Source organism: Zonotrichia albicollis, chromosome 4 (genome assembly GCF_047830755.1).
Source record: "Zonotrichia albicollis isolate bZonAlb1 chromosome 4, bZonAlb1.hap1, whole genome shotgun sequence".
NCBI classification, from domain to species: domain Eukaryota; kingdom Metazoa; phylum Chordata; class Aves; order Passeriformes; family Passerellidae; genus Zonotrichia; species Zonotrichia albicollis.
In genome coordinates, this window is record NC_133822.1 from 49,399,233 (window position 1) to 49,418,520 (window position 19,288).

The 19,288-nt window shown below is 36.2% G+C and overlaps 1 protein-coding gene across 5 annotated transcripts in view; it reads right to left on the reverse strand.

Moving 5' to 3' along the window:
- Window positions 1-19,288, reverse strand: part of RAB3IP (RAB3A interacting protein) — a 32,491-nt gene that overhangs the window by 8,371 nt on the left and 4,832 nt on the right. Inside the window, exons 2-8 of one of the 5 annotated variants that reach the window (XM_074539737.1) lie at window positions 17,760-17,867; window positions 15,544-15,816; window positions 15,081-15,342; window positions 8,262-8,357; window positions 5,759-5,836; window positions 5,373-5,576; window positions 672-800 (exon numbers count right to left, since the gene is read on the reverse strand). In XM_074539737.1, coding sequence (XP_074395838.1) covers window positions 672-800; window positions 5,373-5,576; window positions 5,759-5,836; window positions 8,262-8,357; window positions 15,081-15,342; window positions 15,544-15,791 — 1,017 coding nt within the window. In that variant the 5' untranslated portion in view covers window positions 15,792-15,816; window positions 17,760-17,867. Of the gene's footprint in view, window positions 1-671; window positions 801-5,372; window positions 5,577-5,758; window positions 5,837-8,261; window positions 8,358-9,227; window positions 9,326-15,075; window positions 15,343-15,543; window positions 15,817-17,759; window positions 17,868-19,288 lie in introns of those variants that run through there. The other 4 variants (XM_074539736.1, XM_074539739.1, XM_074539738.1 and 1 more) reach the window with 4 other exon arrangements.

The window sequence follows — 19,288 nt, forward strand, 5'->3', positions numbered from 1 at the left end:
CAGGTACTACAAGTACAGCCTATAAATGGTGCTTAAGGACAAAAACTCAGTAAAGCAGTTGGATCTGCAATCAGTTCCATGTTATTCCCAGGACAGGTGAAACTCCAGTATTTCCTCTGTATGGGTGAGTGTGTGGGAATAACACAAGGAAAAAAGCCTCCTAATTTGATTCCTTAAAAACCATATCCACCAACCTCCCCTGTTGAATCTTAAATCCCTAAGCCTAATTCTTGTAACTCAAACCTCTCTTCAAGAAAAGGCCCAGACTACGCTTGCAGTCTGCTTTGACTGATATGAGAGAAAGTCAGTCCACAAAATTAAGTATCTTTGTCTCTACTGCCTCCTATATAAACAAGACATAGAATACAATTTTTACACTCTATTTGAAGTATCAGGAAGAAAACTTCCATCCATTTCAACAAAGATCAGATTCCAACAGACAGGCATAACATTTGAAGAAGTAGACATAAAAAGGATCTGGAAGAGCATAAATGGAATAGAATAGTGAAGAAAAAAATGGTCAGACTTTAGGACTTCACTGTAAATTGCCACAGACTAATGAAACAAAAATGGTTAAACTTCATATTGAAAACAATATAATAGTCTTTTGGTTCCATGTAACATATTTAAGGGGAAGATATCAGTGAGCACATTTTGACCATTTCCATTACCTCACTTTTGGAGAAAGTTAAACATGGAAAAATATCTTCCCGATAAATTTTGTCCAAGAAAGGACATGTTCTGTCCATAGTAGGCTCATCCTTCCAAGACCTGAAGTCATTGTACAGAGACAGGTCAGCCTAGAACACACAAAAATTCACATATTTTAGCAACATAATTATCACACTAGTGTCGATCATTTGCAAACATCCACAGGTAAATAATAAGCATCAAAATGCTTTCTATTGTAATGGAAAAATTGAAAGAATGTGATGTGTAAATTGAAAGAATGCTATCATGGTTCAGCTATGAACACCTTCTTAAATCCACTTTCCTAAGCCTGTAAATTCAAGCAAATCAAAACATATGACTTTCAATACTCAGACATAATGCATTTACTGGTTACCACTGCACACTACCACTACAAGGTAATGACCTTTCCCCCACTTCCTAAGCTTACAGACAGCTTTGAAATACTTAGGAAAAGCCAGAAAGCAGTTTCCATCTTCATGCATCTTCCTTAAAGTACTTTAGTTCACCTCCATTTATGTAAGTTAACAAAAGCAGAGAAATTCAAAGAAAGCAACTGCAATCCTAGACATCTTACATGTTCATGCTACTTCTGACTCCAATTTGCTGCTATCCAAACACTAAAAGAAAACAGACTAACACACTGAATATCCTAAGAAAAGAGGAAGTCAAAGTTCAACTCAGTTAAAAGTACATTATTATTCTTCACTTTTCCTCTTTATGCTAAAACTCTCTCCTACACCTCCCTACAACAGAAAGGCAATGATGGTTGCTGGGAATGATTTCTGAGCCTGCTCCCCCAACAGCTCCTCTAGGCAAAGAGGAAATGCTAAAATTACCTATTAAATCATGCTCAGAAGAACTGTATTCTGTGTTAGGAAAAGATAATTGTATCTTCTTTGAAAACACCCTGTTTTGTCATCTTGAGGCTGAGATCAGCTAGCAGCGGGATGGCACCTACCCAGTGTGGTGCTCCAGAGATGGGTACTAGGTTGTTATTAAAAATCTGTTTGCATTATGGGGCAGTCTGTCCCACAGGCTAGAGCACACTGAGGTGCTCCCAGAGCACATCATCTGCTTTAGGGTTACATGGGAAAAGACCTTTCATGGGCTCCAAGCAGAGTGGGGGTGAGTGCTTCTGACACACACTCCTAATCCAACACATAAAACCAACTCCAGTCCCAAAGGATGTGCAGCACCAGCCCCAGACTGGTTTGGACATTCTGCTTCAGCACCTTCAGTCTGCTGAACTACAGCAGGTTGTACTCCTAAAACTAAAACCATTGAAAGGATGTACACTGCAGGAGAAAGACAAGCCAGGATGTGAATCTAAAATTTTGTACAATTAAAGAAAAGACAGATAAGATGGTGAAATGGGGAAATAGCACATACTAAAAGTTGATTTTTAATCGTATTTAAAAGAACAATATGCTGCTTTGAACCAACCTCAGTCTCTTTTTCATTCTCCCTGCATCACCCCTCCTGCACTCTCAGTACTTTGCCATTCTTTTACATGTATGCTTTGGGGAGTTCTTTTCATCATTTGCAGGGGTTTTTGGTTAAAATTTTTTCTTTTTCTTTCCTTGGAAAATAACTTACAACAATTAGACTGGAAATTTTGTTTTTCATTAGAGCCACTTGCATTATGCTCAGGTACAATCAGGAACAACTATCTTAATTAAGCTAATCCATAATTGTTCTGGTTGCTAAGCCACCAACTTCATGGTACAAGTGCAATTCAATAGGTGTAACTTGCTCCCCAAAGGAACATTTCCCATAACTTAAACCCATCTCAGGTCTGGCTTTAAAATTAATACAATCAAGAGATACCAGCAGAAAAACATCCATTTTTTACTTGTACTCTAGAATTCTAAAAATTAAGATGCATTTCTTATCAACTTGGTTATTTTCCATATTTACTCCATTTCACCTAAACCAACAGTTTCTAAGAAGCTGCCTTGAGAAGAATTGTTCAGTGACCACAGCCTGATGATCTTCATTTTCAATCTAAAATGTGTGATATGTGTGTATCTCCTCCCTGCCTTTACATATGCTTTCACTAGATCCCAGTTTTGATTACCTGAAATTAAATGTACAATCAAATGTAATAACAATTCCAGTTAAATTTTTTATGCTTTCATTACGGTAAATATGACATCAGCAAAATATCTCAGCTCTTTGAAAAACTGTGATGCATTTATCAACATTTCTGGTGAGGCAGATACCTGTTTGCTTGAGATCTGTGCAGCTTATTTCAATCTTTTTAATACAGAAATTTATTAGACATGTTTATTTATCTAGAGCTTACTACCACATACTAGGAAATATTTCTCTGGGATGCTGGCAGCTTTCTAGCCCCACTGCAATTTAGGGTGGACAGCCAAACACTCATGACTCTGTCTACATTCCACAAAGAAATCTGAGAGCTGACCATATTTACACCCAGCTCCATCCCACAGCTCAAAGCTCTAGCTGGTAGACTCTGCAGAAGGCCAATACACAGCCCCGAGCAAGGGTACTCTTGACCCCCTTAGAAGTCAAGTCACTCAGAATCAGAAGAATAAGATTCAAAAAGTAACAACTCAGTGGCATGAACAAGCAAGAAGGGGACTGAACTAGGGTTCCAGACAAACTCCAAGAAATGCAAAAAATTTACCTTAGAGCAGCTACAAATAAAGCCAGTAAACAAAATGCCAAAGTACTAGATAACAGGAACCACTGGGAAGGCATGGATCCCCTGCTTGAAACCATGTCTTAGCTAACATGCCAAAGGTATTCTTGCCTTTTTTCACCCCATTCTACATTTCATTAAATATCTCACTCAGAAGAGAAATAAAAATACTCAAGTCCCACTGGGTGGAAAGCCAGTGTGCTTCTTAGTGATTCCCTGGGCCGCCACTGGTAGAAAAGTCACCAATTTGAGCAGCCTTAGGCAGCCTTGAAGTGTCTCCTTATGCAGCCAACAAAAAGGTGAATTTACTAAAGAAAAGCATCAGGCAGGCTGGTTCTTCTGCAGCATGTGCTCCACAATCACCACTTTCTCTTCATGAGAAACTGTGGCAAAACAGATTTTTCTGGTCTCTTGCTCTTGCCCAACACTAAAAAATTTCATTGAGTCATGACCTCAGTGTGATGCTTACAAAGTAATTAGATTCCATTCCAGTTCTCCCGTTTTCTGAAGGGCAACAAGGATTCCGTTTTAGTAAGGAAAAATCCTTGATAGCACTGAAAGTGGGCAAGTAGGTTGTAAATAATCTGATTTTTTTTGAGTATGATACATCAACTAGAAGATGCCTTAATTTTCTAGTAAAATATTTCTATAGTAACTTTCTAGTAAAATTTTTCTATAGTAAAATGGTGCCCAATACAAATGCAATTAATGGTAAAATGAAGTGTAAGGATCCAGTCAGCATATCACCTGTCTGAGGCTTTTTCTTGTCACTTTCCATGACTCTTTTGAATGTATTTTTAATCTTACTTCCTCATGAAAATATTTCATTAAGTACTGACTAAATTATTTTCTTTTTAGGTTCCAGAGTTTCCATTAATCCATTAATAAGTGTTCATCATTCATCTTCTCCATGTCACCTGAGATGGCAGAGATTTTTCTTCTACCTCAAGTATCTCTACACAGAAATCTTTCCATCAGGTTTGACCATCTATGTTACACTTTGAGCTATTTTCAGTGTCCCTTCTGGGATGAATATATCATAGCTGCATGTACAGAAACACTCTTACTACATGTTTATACAGCAGTACAATACTATCTTTTGTTATTTATTCCTTTCCTGAAAACTCTTAACTCTCTGTACGCCTTTGACCATCACTGAACACTGAGATGGGGTTTTCAGACAATGATCAACAAGGATACTAGGTTTTTTCCAGCACAATGTAGCTCTTTCCAAGAGCTTTCTTTTCCAAGAGCAAGCTTGCTATTTGCATTTTTTTCCTAAATGCCTCATTTCTCATTTATTGATTTTAGGATTTCATCTGCTGTTTTACTAACCATCCAATGAAATAAGCTCCTTCTCCACACTTTGGTCAGTTTTTGTTACTACCATCCCAAGTACCAACCCCTCGCCACATTATTTCCCTAATTTCAGTGAGATGAGTAGATTTAAAAAACAAGCAAACAAACCAACCAAAAAAAACCAAGCAAACAAAAAACCTCCAACCCACACAAAAAAAACCCAAAAAACAGATAGGACTCAGGATTCCAGTGACGTAGCACCTATTCTCTAATAAATTACTGATTTCATCTTTTCCCTGGCCTCTTTCACCCACTACTGATCTATAAAATGACTCTTCCTCTTTTCTATGACAGTTTATACAACCTTTATGAAAGTTTATGAACTTTCAGTGATGGATTTCATGAAGTTCACCAGGACCTATCATTTAGTTATATAATTTGGTTTATTGTTTGGGGTTTTTAAATCACCAATTAAAATTTTTAATGCAATTTCAGTATTTGAAATCTTATCTTCCCTTAATGATTTAAAGGTAAATCAGACTTGGAAAAATCACCTCCTATTGGGATGTAAGGAAAGTTCTTTCATTAATGAAAAATATCTCTAAGAAAATAAGCATTAAATGAAGATTTAAGATATACTCTATTTATTGTGAGTAAAACAAAACAATAAAGCCAGTTTATCAGCAAAAAGAGAAATATCCTTGTACATTACCTCTTTACAGTCTTTTACAATTGGCTGCATCATGGTAAGGTCCTGATGACTGCCACCCATAGCACTGCTTGTACTCTTGTTCCTTGCATGGCCTTTCTTAAAAGGAGTTCTTCCACCAGACTGGAATTCCTTAGTTGGAGATGTTGGTGAAGTAGACAGCACTAGTGTTTTCAATGCTGCTACTTCAGCCTGGAGGACATCAATCTTCACAGGGCAGGGGGGAATAAAGATATTAACAAACAAAAAATAGATTAGTATATAATAAACAATTGAGTATACGTTCTAAAAATGTATACAGGTAATCCTCTACCTACAGCTTTATGATTCACACTTCAGATTTAAAACCATGTGAAAATACAAAGCAAACAAGCTGGGAAAAAACTCACCTTTCCTTGTGCTTCTTTTAACTGTTTTTCTGCTGCAGCTTGTTTGACATTTGCTTCTTTAACCATTTTGTGTGCTTCCTATAAAAGATGTTTAGCTAGTGTAAATGCTTCACACAAATTTATGAAAAATCCAACAACTAATGAATACTTTTGCTTCATGAAGACTACTTGTGACTATTAAGATGTGCAACAGTCTGAAACCAAATAGCTACGTTTAAAAAAAACCCCTTCAAATCTGTGATTTTTGATTCATCATTGGCCAACTATTTTGGGTCAAGAGTCCAAATTGAGAAATTCAGCAACTCCACCTACCCCACTCCAGCAGGAACAATACCTGTCATGAACACCAGGCTCCAGTCATGCTCCACTGGCTGACAAGTTCCTGGACCCCCAAGAGAAAGACTCAACCAGTAACAACAAAAGCAACATAGGCACAGTAGCACATTCAAAAGAACTTCTCCCTTGTTGTAGCTAGAATAACCAGTTTCAGACAACTGTAAATTTCGGCATGAAGGAACCAGTCAAACAACTATGAAGGCTAAATTCTTGCCATCAATAAAAAAGACAGAACAACAGCATAAAAACACTTCATTATTTAATAAACATTTTTAAGTAGAATGGAAAAAGCAATAATAAAACAATCCAAGTAAAGAAACAAGGCTAAGCCAATAAAGCATAAAAGGACTGAGAGTTTTTCCAATGTCCTTTTACCTCATAACTCTAAGCCTTTTGTCTGTATATTGTATTTGTTTAGGCTCTGATCCAGCAATTTGTGCCTATGATCAAATTACTGTTCTCACGTGGTACTTACTGAAGGCCACAAAAATGGAAATATCAGAGCCAGCAACCAAATTACTTGGGATAGGATCCTTTTCATATCTGTAAAGCGCCTAGCACATCTGGACACTATATAAATAAAACAAAAAAGTTCATACATTGTCATACCAAAAGATCTGGCTCCCACTAGCATACAACACAGTTGTGTAGTATGGGTTTGTCAAATTCTCATATGTAACAAGACACATGCAAGAATGGGAACATACACATTTATACAATGTGTACAAATACATTTAACATTGACCATGCAGTTTCTGCTTAGTGATGGATCTTTGAAAGCAAAGCATGTCACTGTGCTATTACAGAGTAATAATGTAATATATGCACCCAGCTGTGCAAAACAAGTCTCAATCCTCCACTGGGATGCAACAATATAAGCCCTAGCATATCCATTTATATGGCTGCTGAAATTAGTGGGATGCAAAATTAAACATGAATTCAAGGGCTGCAGATCCCAGTGCAAAAAAACCTCACCACTGTGTCTTGTTAGAGCCTCTAAGTGAAATGAAATCACAAAAGAAAACTTAGGGTAACATGCCTATAACAGTCTGGACAATTCAAACTCAAACTATTATTACTAATAAACTGTATTTCAAACATATTTTTAACAAAGTGACACACTGTTCTAAGCAATGCAATGTCATAAATAAAAAATGTCGCCAATAATTTTCCTTTTATTCCTCCACAGTTAAAATACCTGCCCAACAGTTTCCTCCCCCCAGCACAAACAAGTATTTCTACTATAAAATACCCTTCCATTCTTCTATTTCTTTTTTTACACAAAGGAACTGCTTAATATTATAAGTAACCTTGCTCTTTGTAATTTGATTTTCGAATGTTTAATAGCACTTTCATGCAACATCATAGGCTTAAACACTGCTTCTAAAACATAACTAATGTTGTATCTTTATGCATACGCTGAAAGCCAACACTTACAATTCAGTAAATGTATAAATCATCCATGGATTATGAAATGTATTCTGACAGCTGAAGATACCACAATTTAGGCCCAAAGCATTCCTATATATATTCTTAAGATAAAATGAGAACTGATCCTACTTCAAGTTATGGTTTATTTCTGTGTAATACAATCTCACAATCTTTGCTGGTACTACTGCCTTTTCCTCAAATGCAAGGTCCCACTGAAAGTTCTGGCTTCTCACTTGGTAACCAGGTTTCATCCTGGTGCATCACTCAGCAGTAATGCTTCTTTTGAAGCCTGTGGGTGCAGCATGCTGCCAGAGCCAAAATTCAGAAGCTGAAAGCATGGTTAAGTTATGTACTTGCTACCTCCATTCATCTGGAACTACGTTATTTTTTTATTTAGTCACCATGGCAACCCCAAATTTAGCTCTTATCTAGATAGCCTTATTGTCAGACAGAGAAGCTGTCTCAAAATAGTTATGCCAAAAAATAAGCTGATTTATTTCCCTTATTTTCTTCAATTTGTGTCTAGGCAGATTGACAAGCTCAATACGGTGTCTCACATCTAATTGAAAAGTCTGCTGCTTTCTCTTAAGCCTCTACTTCCACACACCCAAGTCGTCAGGACACAAATCCTTTTATGCACTTATTGCAGAAAAAATCAGCATACAATATACTGGTTCTACATCAAACATCTGGCTCAGCTTCCCTTAAGTATATCACATGGAAGACTCCAACAAACCTCAAACAGACTAGCTGTAAGTTCTTCCAATTCCTGTCCAAGTTGATCTCGCACTTTAGAAAGCCTTTCACATTCTTCATCTTTTAACTTCAGCTCCTATGGAAAATTGAAAGTTATTTATTCTGACTTAGAGTAGTAATTTGGCCTTTTAAAGCTAATACCACAAGAGAGGGGGGACAAAAAAATTAAAGCAAATAATCAGAGGAGCATAAAACCTTTGCTACACAAAGCCTTTCAAAATAGTCATCATAACACTAAAAGCAATTAAATTAATGCTATGCATTTATAGCTGTTTCTTCCTGCTGTACAGAATTATACCAGGGCAATCTAATGTATACCTAAGCTAAACACCAACACTTCCACTTTTTTTTTCCCTTGGAAGTATAAAAGGCTGTATTCACATAAAATATAGATAAAATTAATTATTGGGACAGACAGAGCACCAGTTTATCTACCCATTCCTTAAAATATGTTTAAAGGAAGCCTTTAAAAAAAAATATTAAAAAAATAAAAAAGCACTGGCTCAGAACGGTCTGCAATTCTAAACAATTCTTAAAACATATTTTACTATAAATACTGTCTTCCAAATATCTCTTTACAATATTTCTAAAATTGTTCTTTAATTATATCCTTGCCCTTGTTTATGCAGATTTACAAATAAAATTAAAGCAACTTTATGAAATTCAAAATGTTAGTGTCCACCCCACTAAAGTCTGAGTGAATATCTGACCATACCTATTCTTGCAGTAATATTTTACCACAGATTTGGCACTAAAATAGTGACATATGCCCAATCTCATCCATACTGAGGATAAAGTGGGGTACTTTGCAGAGAAGTCGAAAAAGGCTGAGAAGAAATTTGAAAGAAAGTGCTTCTCCCCTTCTGTATTCATTAAACCCTGGGATCTTGCAGAAAGAGAAAGATGCAGAGATAAAGTAAAAGAAAGAAAAGTAGCCAATTCTGACCTTTCAATCTCTTTTTGACCCTAGCTACTTCTCATCCCCATCCATCTCCTCTTTTTCCACTTCTCCCTGCCAAGAAAGGTATTACACTGCCACCGCTCCTGAAATGCAAGACCAAAGACTGTCACTAGTAGGTTAAAGATTTCAAATACAATCTAGCAATGATTTGCTCCAAAAACCTCCACAAGCCAGTAAAAAATAGCTGCCTTCAGAAAACTATGGGAGGCCAGTCATGAGAGAGCCACAAAAAAGGCCCAAATTGCAGCTTCTTTTGTGTTTTTGGAAGGTGGTTAATATTTCCTCCAAAGTCTTCATGACTGAAGTAATGTTGCACACAACTATGTGGGAAACTGCATTTGCTTTGTAGCATGCTGGTATTAGGTCTTGCTCTCAATTTAGGCAGTAAAATTGGCAATACACTTTTATGTAAGGTGAAGGCTCCTGTTTGACTTCAGGTTCTAGACTGGACAAGAGTTTAGGGACTCTTCTAGAATCATTTAGTATCAAAGGCATTATTCTATCCTTCTTTTATTTGGTTTTAACTTTGGACATTTTGATTGATTTTTAGTCTAGTTTTTTTTTGTCATTTGGATTTTTTTTGCTTCAATTTGCAACTATTTTGAGAGGTACCACTTAAATGATGGGGATTTTCCCAAACTTGGTATTTCTCAAATTCTATTCAAATCTTACTTGCTAGCTACTACTCTGCACACAGTGACCTACCTCTTTCTCAAAAAAAAAACCCAAAAGGCAGTAGGAAAATAGCTACAGATGAGGCATGAGAAGGAGAAATGAATACAAAAAACTAAACAAAAACAAAAAAAAAGGAAAAAGAAAGACACTAAAAAAAAAAGCAGGGGGGAAATTTAATTATTTTGTGTTGGTTTAAAGTATTTTCCATATAAAGTATGGTTCTTAATCAGGAAAAAGAAGATTCTGAAGCAAAATGCTTGAAGCTCAAAAAAGAGTTGAAACTTTTCCTATAAATGCAGAGGAAACATCAACATTTCCTTTGGCTTACTTCCCTGATTTATAAGAACAATGCTATACACCTCTTAAAAGCAGATTGTATCAATATTAAGGTAAAGGGTTGTCAAACTAACAATGCAAGTAAAACAACCTCAGGCTCACCTACCACTACTGATACACTACTTACTTTAAACAGTTACATTTTGCCTGCAACTGGAAAGATCAGGAGAGATTAGATTAAAGTTTAGGCAGATGAGTAAAGTTTCTCAACAAAAAGACAACATCAGGCAGTCTACTATGCATGGCTGCTCAGCTGGATTTATCAAACACTACACAAGTTTCCATGACACAATTCAGCATAATGAAAGACATTTTTGTCAAGCAAATTCAGGTTCAGGGTTTTTAGGCAAGGCGGAAATGAAGAGTGCTCAAAGCAAAAAGCTTGGCAGTTATCAGAAACATTACTACTGCCTGAGACTTAAAGGCATTACTGGAGACTTCCCAGCCATACCCAATAAAGAAGCAGAAAAGACAACTCAGTGTGCTAGACTAACCATTCATTACTGTTCTGAAAAAGTAACTACATGATGAGGAACTATTATAAAGCACACTACAAACACACTTACAGAAGGCAAGAAAAACAGTTAAAAAAAATCTCTATCAAAGGGTCATATTGTTGTTTATTTCTCTTTGATCTTCTCAGATTATGGAGTGGGTATTTAAAACCAACTGTGAGATAAGAATTGCAAATTACTGCTTCAAAACAATTCACACTTTACATCCTAGGAAGAAAATCATCCTACATCTAACTCAGCAATTTAACCAAGTCAGAACTAGACACATAATACCAAGGAAAAAACATTTTCTATAGATATCACCTCAGTTCTGAACTGTGGGATATTGCTGAACTCTGAAGTTGTCAAAGAAGTATTTATATTAAATGCACTCCGATTTGACTGGTCTTCACTCAGCACACAAGTTTAAAAAACTACATAAAAATCAGTCCTTTGCAACCAGATTTACAAGGGAGTGATCTGATGTGATAGAAGAACCAGAATCTCCTTTCTAACTTAGCATAACTTCACAAGCTATTGAATTATCTTATGGTGTGGGTGAAGATGTTTCTATTTTGCTTTCATGTAGTCTTCTTTCTACTCGCCTGAGAAAATTTCACTGCCTACAGTGCACTGCAATGGCACAAGAGGGGTGGAAACTTTCATCAAAGACAGCCAGAAACTGCTAGAACACCTTCAGGGAACCAAGACACCTTGAACCATCACAAGCCTCTGGCCTTACAATTCAACTGGAAATTGATTCTAGAAAAGATTGAAAGCATATGTTTCAGTACAGTTCTAACACAGCCTCATTTTTATTGTTAACTTATAAGAAAACAGCAGAAATTTTAAAATACTGAATAGCACTGTATAGTACTACTGGAATTCCTGGGTAGTTATTGTGAAACTGTTTATTATTAATCCATGCAGATTTTAAAACATCATGTTTTACAGCAGATCTGAAGACATGAGATTTGTTGTAACACTCTGTTTCTGAGATGAAAAATGCATACAGAAATTGAAGCCTTTGAAAGAAAATTCTAAATTTGAGAATCAGGTTCTCAAACTATATTGAAATTTACAGTACATTCTGTACTATCATCTCTTTCACAAGAATTACTGTATAGTGGGAAAACAAATCAATTTACTCTACTAGGAAAATATTATTCATTCACATTTTACTACAGAAAGTCAAATATGGTTTTACTTGTTACTAATTATACAGTTCTTACTCTAAAAGATCATGGGAATCATGGAAACCAAGCACGTTGTTACCATCAGCTCTGGCAGACTGTTCTTTCCTCATCAAAGAGGGCTAAAACATCTGTTTCTTTGACATGGAAATATTTTTGGGTCAAATCACACAAAAATTCAAGAAAAAGATGACCATGAAATGCTAAAGCTCAGAAACTACAGGTAAGCTACCTAAAACACATGCAGTATGCTGGTTAATTCAGAGGAAAAGCAAAAGGTATTCCCTTGCAAGGACTGCACTAAATTTGTGTTCCCAACAAATACCATGTATGAAATGTGTACAGTGATGTATCAAAATGTCATCCCTATTCTCTGGAGACCATCTGCATGTGCCTGACCTACAGTCCATAACCACAGAGACAGAGCTCACTGCAACATGGAAAATATGTGGAAAACACAAATGCATAGAGACATGAGGACATAAGGTCCCAGGCATTACAGTCACTGAGTCTTTTAACACCTTCTCCATTCCCTGATGCTGCTTTAGAAGATTAGTGAAACAAGAAGGGTTCAGATGATACAAAGCAAACACTCATTTTCACTTTTAGAACATAGCCAGAAATTACCACTTCAGTGAAAAAATAAGCAAAAAATTATCTGAATAGTCTCAGAGATTGAAAAAAATCTGTCATTTTAATTAAGAGAGCATTTTAAAGCAAACATAAAATCATAAATGGCCCATTAGTACAGAATTCAGCACTGCTGTTACCCTCTGACCCTGCCTTCCCTCCCAATCTTATGACATGATCTGATGCTGCAACTAATCTAGATTGAAGTAGAAAGTATATTTTCTCTCATCAGGACACAAACTTTTGAAAGACTTTTTTTAACAATCTTGCCAGCAACATCTTTCATTTTAAGAATTCTATAGTCTTAAGAAATCCAAGGCACACACAAAGCAGGAAAAAAATAATACTTATTCTATTACTATTACTGAATAATTTATTCAGGAACCATATTGAAATGTCTAACAAATACATGGCATACATGCATTATCTAATATAAAAAAAACTGACAGCACTTTAAGAAAGAAGCTGCACTCCAAGCAAAGGAAAAAAATTAGTGGATCCCTAAACTTTAAAGCTTCATTTTCCTTTCTAGTTCCCTTCCTGATCACAACTGCAACAAATTCAAAACAATCTTTAATGTATACTACAATAGCACACAGTTTGAGCAGGAAATTTGGAACAAGTGAAAAATGCAAAATAGCAAATTTGCATTTACTTTGTTCACTCTCTGTAGCCTGTAAAGCTTCCAGGCTCAATAAGCTTCAAGTGCAAATTGTAATTCTCATTTTTCTCACTAGTAAACGGCTCAGAGAATTACAGAGAATTTAAAGCCATTACACAAAAGACAACCAGTTATACAAAGACACTACCTATTCATTACATCCCTAGAGGGCTTGAACTGAGCTCTCATCAACAGGAGTGAGTGTGCTTGGATACAGAAGTTTAAAGATTGCATGACACATGAATATCACAGAGAGGATACAGCACTATGTGAACAGCCATGAGTTTTGGAGGAAAGATACCAGAGATGAGTTAGGGATGGGAAAAAGTAATCCTCATGCAGGAAGAGGAAGAAAGTGGGTATAATGGAAGGAAGAGGTTTACGGTTGTAGAGTACAGACCCCTGCCATGACTAAGCAATTCTGAAACAGTGCAAGTTTAGAAAGACAAGCAAAGCAAGTTACCTCTCCAGCATAACACTGGCAAGAATCACATGAAGAATTGAGAATTAGCAAGAACTCTGATATCAACAGTCGCAAGTTAGTGCTGAATTGCTTCTGTTAAGACCACACAAAGAGCTTGAAAACATATAACATGCAGCTAAGTATGTCCTAGCAGCCTTCATGCCACTTCCTTAAGAACAGCCTTAACAAATTTTAGAGTGAAATAGGAAACATTTCCATCTTTAAGAAACAAAGTGGTATACATTGGAATAAGATTTTTAGATCATTCCAAGCTATCAGCAGCAGATCCAAGTTGTGGTTCTCAAGTACATGAGCTGTAATTTCATGCACTGTAAAGAAGAGCTCTTCTAAAGTTTGGATGTTAATTTGTTCTTATTTTCAAGGGTTCCAAGTTTAACTGCTAGGATTATATATTCACATGCAAGATCCTCAAATTTAGCTCAGGTAAATGTTTTCTTTCAGTGGCCAAAAGCTAAGCAAACACACACATTAGCAATTGAAGCCACTACTCAGCAATACAACAGAAAAAGCAATGTCTGAATCCATAGTTAAGGTTCGCTATGACAGTGATGATGACTGCATCCAACAAGATAAGGTAACAAATAGAGGTTAGCAAGTTCAAACACAAGATGAGCTTAAACCTAAACAAGAATGGAGTCACCTAGAGGAGGAGAAAGGGCACAGATACAAATAGCACATCTACTCAAAAACTTAAGCACAGAGAAATGTTAAAATGATAAATAATGGTTTTGCATTTATATAGCACCATCCATCCAAACAAGACAAAGCGCTTTACAAATATTAATGAATTGAGACACAGTGTCTTCAAAGGTATCCATATTCAATTTGAAGTGTAGTGTAACAGTACTCTAAAGAACATCAGAGGCATTTTTACTGCTTCTTTCCTATGCAAGCATTCCCCTATGAAACACTTCTGTTTCTAAAGCATTTATAAATTCCATGACACATGCTACACTTTTAAACTCTAGAGGAAAGAAGACTCGAAAGGTATATAATCAGTGTCTATAAATACTTATTCAGTAACACCAGAATGACAGAAAACTACTCCTATTCTCAAATGTCAGAATGAAGGAAAGCCTACATTTCAAAAAGAGAGTGTGTTTAACCAGATATTGCAGCAAAAGCTTCCGTGGTTAAGTAGCAGCAGCAGCTCTAGAAAAAAAACATTATCAAAGAATAATTCTAAGACATCAGTACTGTCTTGGAAAAGTAGTTAGAAAATTTTGCATAAAATAATTACATCATAATAAATCTAGAAGAAATGAGCAGACTTCAAATGCACCTTCTGGCCTATCTATCATTCTGCAATATTAGAACCACTTTGAAGAGAGAAAAAGAGGGAGGAAACAAGACAACGAACCTTACCCTCTGAGCTTTTGCAAGTTCTTCTTTCAATCGCTCATAGCCCTTTTCTCTTACTTCCAGTACAGATGGGCTCCGTAAGTGAGATAAACTGTCTGTACTCAACCCAAAAATATCTTCATTTCCTTCAGCAACATCTGCTACTGTAGTACCCTGCAATAGCTCTCTCTCCACGTTATTGCTCTCCTTCCTGGCATTACTGTGATTGAATGACCCACTCTGGGGTCCAGAGGTAGAACAAAGTACTGCGTCGGTAACATTGATGCTGTAAAGAGAGCAATATAATTTTTATTTATATAATACATTGAGAGTAAGTATTTTAGAAGTGGCAGTAGTGATGTTGAATATATAATTATGGACACAATATTGCAACATTGTAAATAACATTAAAACTATCTTTAATGATGCAAATAGTTCATATGCAACAGACATCAACAATTTAAATAAAAGGACACTTGGCATTTACCTGACACCTGACACTTCTCCACAATTCAGTTGTCTGGGAGATGAATAAACAGGCTGTGTAGGAAGGTCAGAAACATTCAATGCATTGGGCTGGATGGGTGTGGACACAACAGAAGGGTGTGGTCGGTAGATCACACTGGGTGAGGTAGTTTGTTCCTGAGTCCCTGGCTCATTCACGCCAAGAAGATCGGGTGTCGTAGGCGAAGCGAGGTTCACTTCATGAAAGCCTTCCAAGGGGTCACTGGCCATAATAAAAGCCTCATTATATGAATCCCTAAATGAAATAATCACATGATCAGAAAGTAAACAGGAAATACTTAAATATATCTGACAGCTATTTGAATCCTAAATACGTTCACTCAAATAGGTTCAGAATACTTTGTGATAGAATAGAAACTGTGAACTACTCCAGAAAAAGTACAAACTTCAACCACCAAAAACGTTTTTTCCCACCCATTGTACTGCTGAGTCCAGAAGATCTAACATCAGACTCTGTTATCCCATCTAAATGGGATGATGAAATCAAGAACATACTCTACATCATAAAAGAATGTCATTCTTAATATAATCTAGAGCTGTTTCATATCAAAACAAATATATTTCATTCATGAAAGAGGGGCAGATCTGGGAATCAGTGAAGAAAAGAAAAAATTTTAAACCTAAAACTTCCAATTTTCATCTCAATGAAGCAAATAATCTAGGACAGAAATCAGTGAACCTTTAAATAAATTACAGTCCATAGTGGTTTTGGCTCAATTACACATCTGATCTTCGAACAGTTAACTGAAATGACAGACTTTGCTAATAAGATTTCTCATGAAGTATGATGGTATATATTTCATACATCCCATGATTAAGTGAACAGACAATTGTGAACAAGTATACCAAAAATATATTATAGGTAAAAAGTACTATGAATTGCCAATTTCACTGACAATCTTTCAATTTATTTTTTAATTACTATGGTTTTCATAAAATCAACATAAAACATGTACAACACATGATTTTTACAAGTCCTTCTTCCCAGCAATTTCTCAGAGATTACAAAAATCTTTGCATAATTCAAAACTGTATGTTGGAAGGAGTATGAAGAAATTTGTGAAGGAATTACTTAGCACTGATTATTCACTGCAAAAAAACTCCACCTTTTCCACGTTACATAAATACAGAAGAGAGAAAGTGCTCAAAAAGTTACCTAATGTGCAAAAAAAATCTAAACAAAATAATACATATTTTACAGAGAAAGTTGCCTGGATCCTACACTTGAAAAGACAAGGCTGGAAGAAGATCTAGAAAGACAATGGTCATAACCATGAAAAGAGGATGCCATCACCTTACATGTACATCCACTCCCTTAGCTACTTCACAAAACACACAGGAAGACATCAAGAACAGAATCCCAAAATTACATATGAAGTAAAGTTCTAGTTAAATTAAGACTTCCTGGTCACCATAAACACAAAGAACACTACTCAAAACTGCTCTGCATCTCAAGGATTGTGGTGTGTATACACCAGTGTGAAACACAGAGCTTTGCCACATCAGCAGGTACATGTGGGAGAAATTCAACCATTCAGACAGCAAGCATATGTTAATTGCTCAAAAAAAAAAGGAAAGGTAAAAAAATAAAAGAAAAAATTCAGCCCCTCTAAGAAACTTAAGAGACAGAAAGGACTGTACATGAACAGAAAGGAAGGGTTTTATTTCGGGCTCCTTTTCCGCAGAAAACTTTGTGCAGAAATTTCTTTTATTTTGAACTATCAAGAGCAGTTGCACAAAATGATTTACACAGAAAAACACTTTGTGCTTTGAAGCATTCCTATAACAGACATGAAAAGCTTATTTTTGAGTAACTTTGGCAAATATTGCTGTTTGTTTCCCCTACAGTTCTTAACTATTAGAAGCTATGCTCTATATGATGATAAAGCCTGTTAAGAAGACAAATTAAAATGAAGAAACTGACACAGCTACAGGACATTTCCTCAACGTTTAATTTCAAGAATGTTTTCAGCTCTAAAATGCAATTATTACATAATTGTTTACATTTAATGAACTAAAACACTTTATAGCTCATCACACCAGCTGAAAAATATCCAAGTTGCAGATCTCAAAGTCAGGGTCACACCTACACAAACATCAGTTTGAGATGCTCCCACCACTGTCCTCTTCTATACCCATAGCCATGCCCAGCGCCACTACACTGGCAACCATACCAACCTGCCACTTAAAATTCTCAATTTTTTGGATTCCAGTCTTCACAAAAGACACAGGCTCTGAACATGGATGTGGAAGGGCTGTCTGGATGCCTTGTCTTTTCCACAGCACCTAGGAAAGTGCACCCAAATCCACAAAACAGAAGCAGAAATTGAGACCCACCTGAGACTAAAACAGGAACACGCTTTTGCCACATACTCCCCGCTGTTGACTGATTTCTATTTCAAGTTTGAAAGATGCCAGTCATTGCTAGTTATTCTTAAACTCACAGTCTGCCTTGATATTCAGTAGAGATATCATGGAACTTCATATCGCCACTGGCTGAACTTTGCTACGCAAGGCTTTTTTCAAAAAACAGTTTTTTAAAAAAACACTACTTAGCCTTTTCCAAGAATAAAAAAAGGCTCAAGAAAAGCTTATTTATTGTTTTTTTCATTTATTTTACTATTTCTGTACAAATATTAGGGCTGTCTGTTTGGAGCAAATACTTTAAGTACACAGCCATAAGCAACAGGTTAAAAGATGCACCATTCCATGTACCTGTGATAACTGGCACAACTTTGTCTCTATTCTGAAGCATAGAAGGACATGCTGGCTCACATAAAGAAAAAAACGATTGAAAGTCTACTTATTATCTTTCAAATATTCAAATGCACTTCTAACTGGACCACCACATCAATTCACTCTGGCAAAATAATACATTCAGGGCATGGATGGGAGCAATCTATCCTACCTACATGGTCCCACTCCTCTGAGAAATGTCCCACTCAATTCTTTTCTATGGCTTTTCCACCTCATCTGCCTGTATCCTACAGTATTTTTAACAGTAAAAAAAAAAAAAAAAAAGAGCCCAAACCAAAAAGATTAGGATATTTACAAGACTATCACTTAGCTTATACATTAAATATTGACCTCAGCCTAAACAGTAAATAAATCCATGCATAACTTCTCAGCTATCCAAAAACAAGCTCTTTCTGATCCAGGAAGTAAAGTTTTAAAAGTTATAGAAGTTATTCCTGGAAGAGCTGAAAATAAAGTCCTTCGGCTATATTTTTCCCATAGCCTGTCAAATGGGCACTCATAAGCAAACCATCTGTGTAAAACACTTTCCAGTCACAACTTTTTTCTTTCCTAAGATCACTTCTCACTAGGCAGAAGCTGGGTACACCACCCAGACAAGACAAAGGCCCACATTAAGTATCTCAGTTTCAAGACTCACCAACACCATTATGAAGGCACATTACACATTCGTGAAATCAAACATAGATGCAAAAAGAATCATATTTTCATTTTCATTAACTTGGTTTGAGAGTCTTTGTTAACAGAACAGCATTCTTTGAATGTGGTTGTAAAGCTAAAAGCTCTCTCTTGGGAAAGAACTTTTCAAAGCTGTGGTAAGCAAAAGGAGAAGAATTAAAAATGTACATTAAATTTCAGTGTCATTAAAGATCAGAGGCTTCCTAGAGGCTTTCAGGAAGGATTCATGTTGTTGACTACAGCCTTGCTGTGAAGGAACACGAAGCAAATGGTAA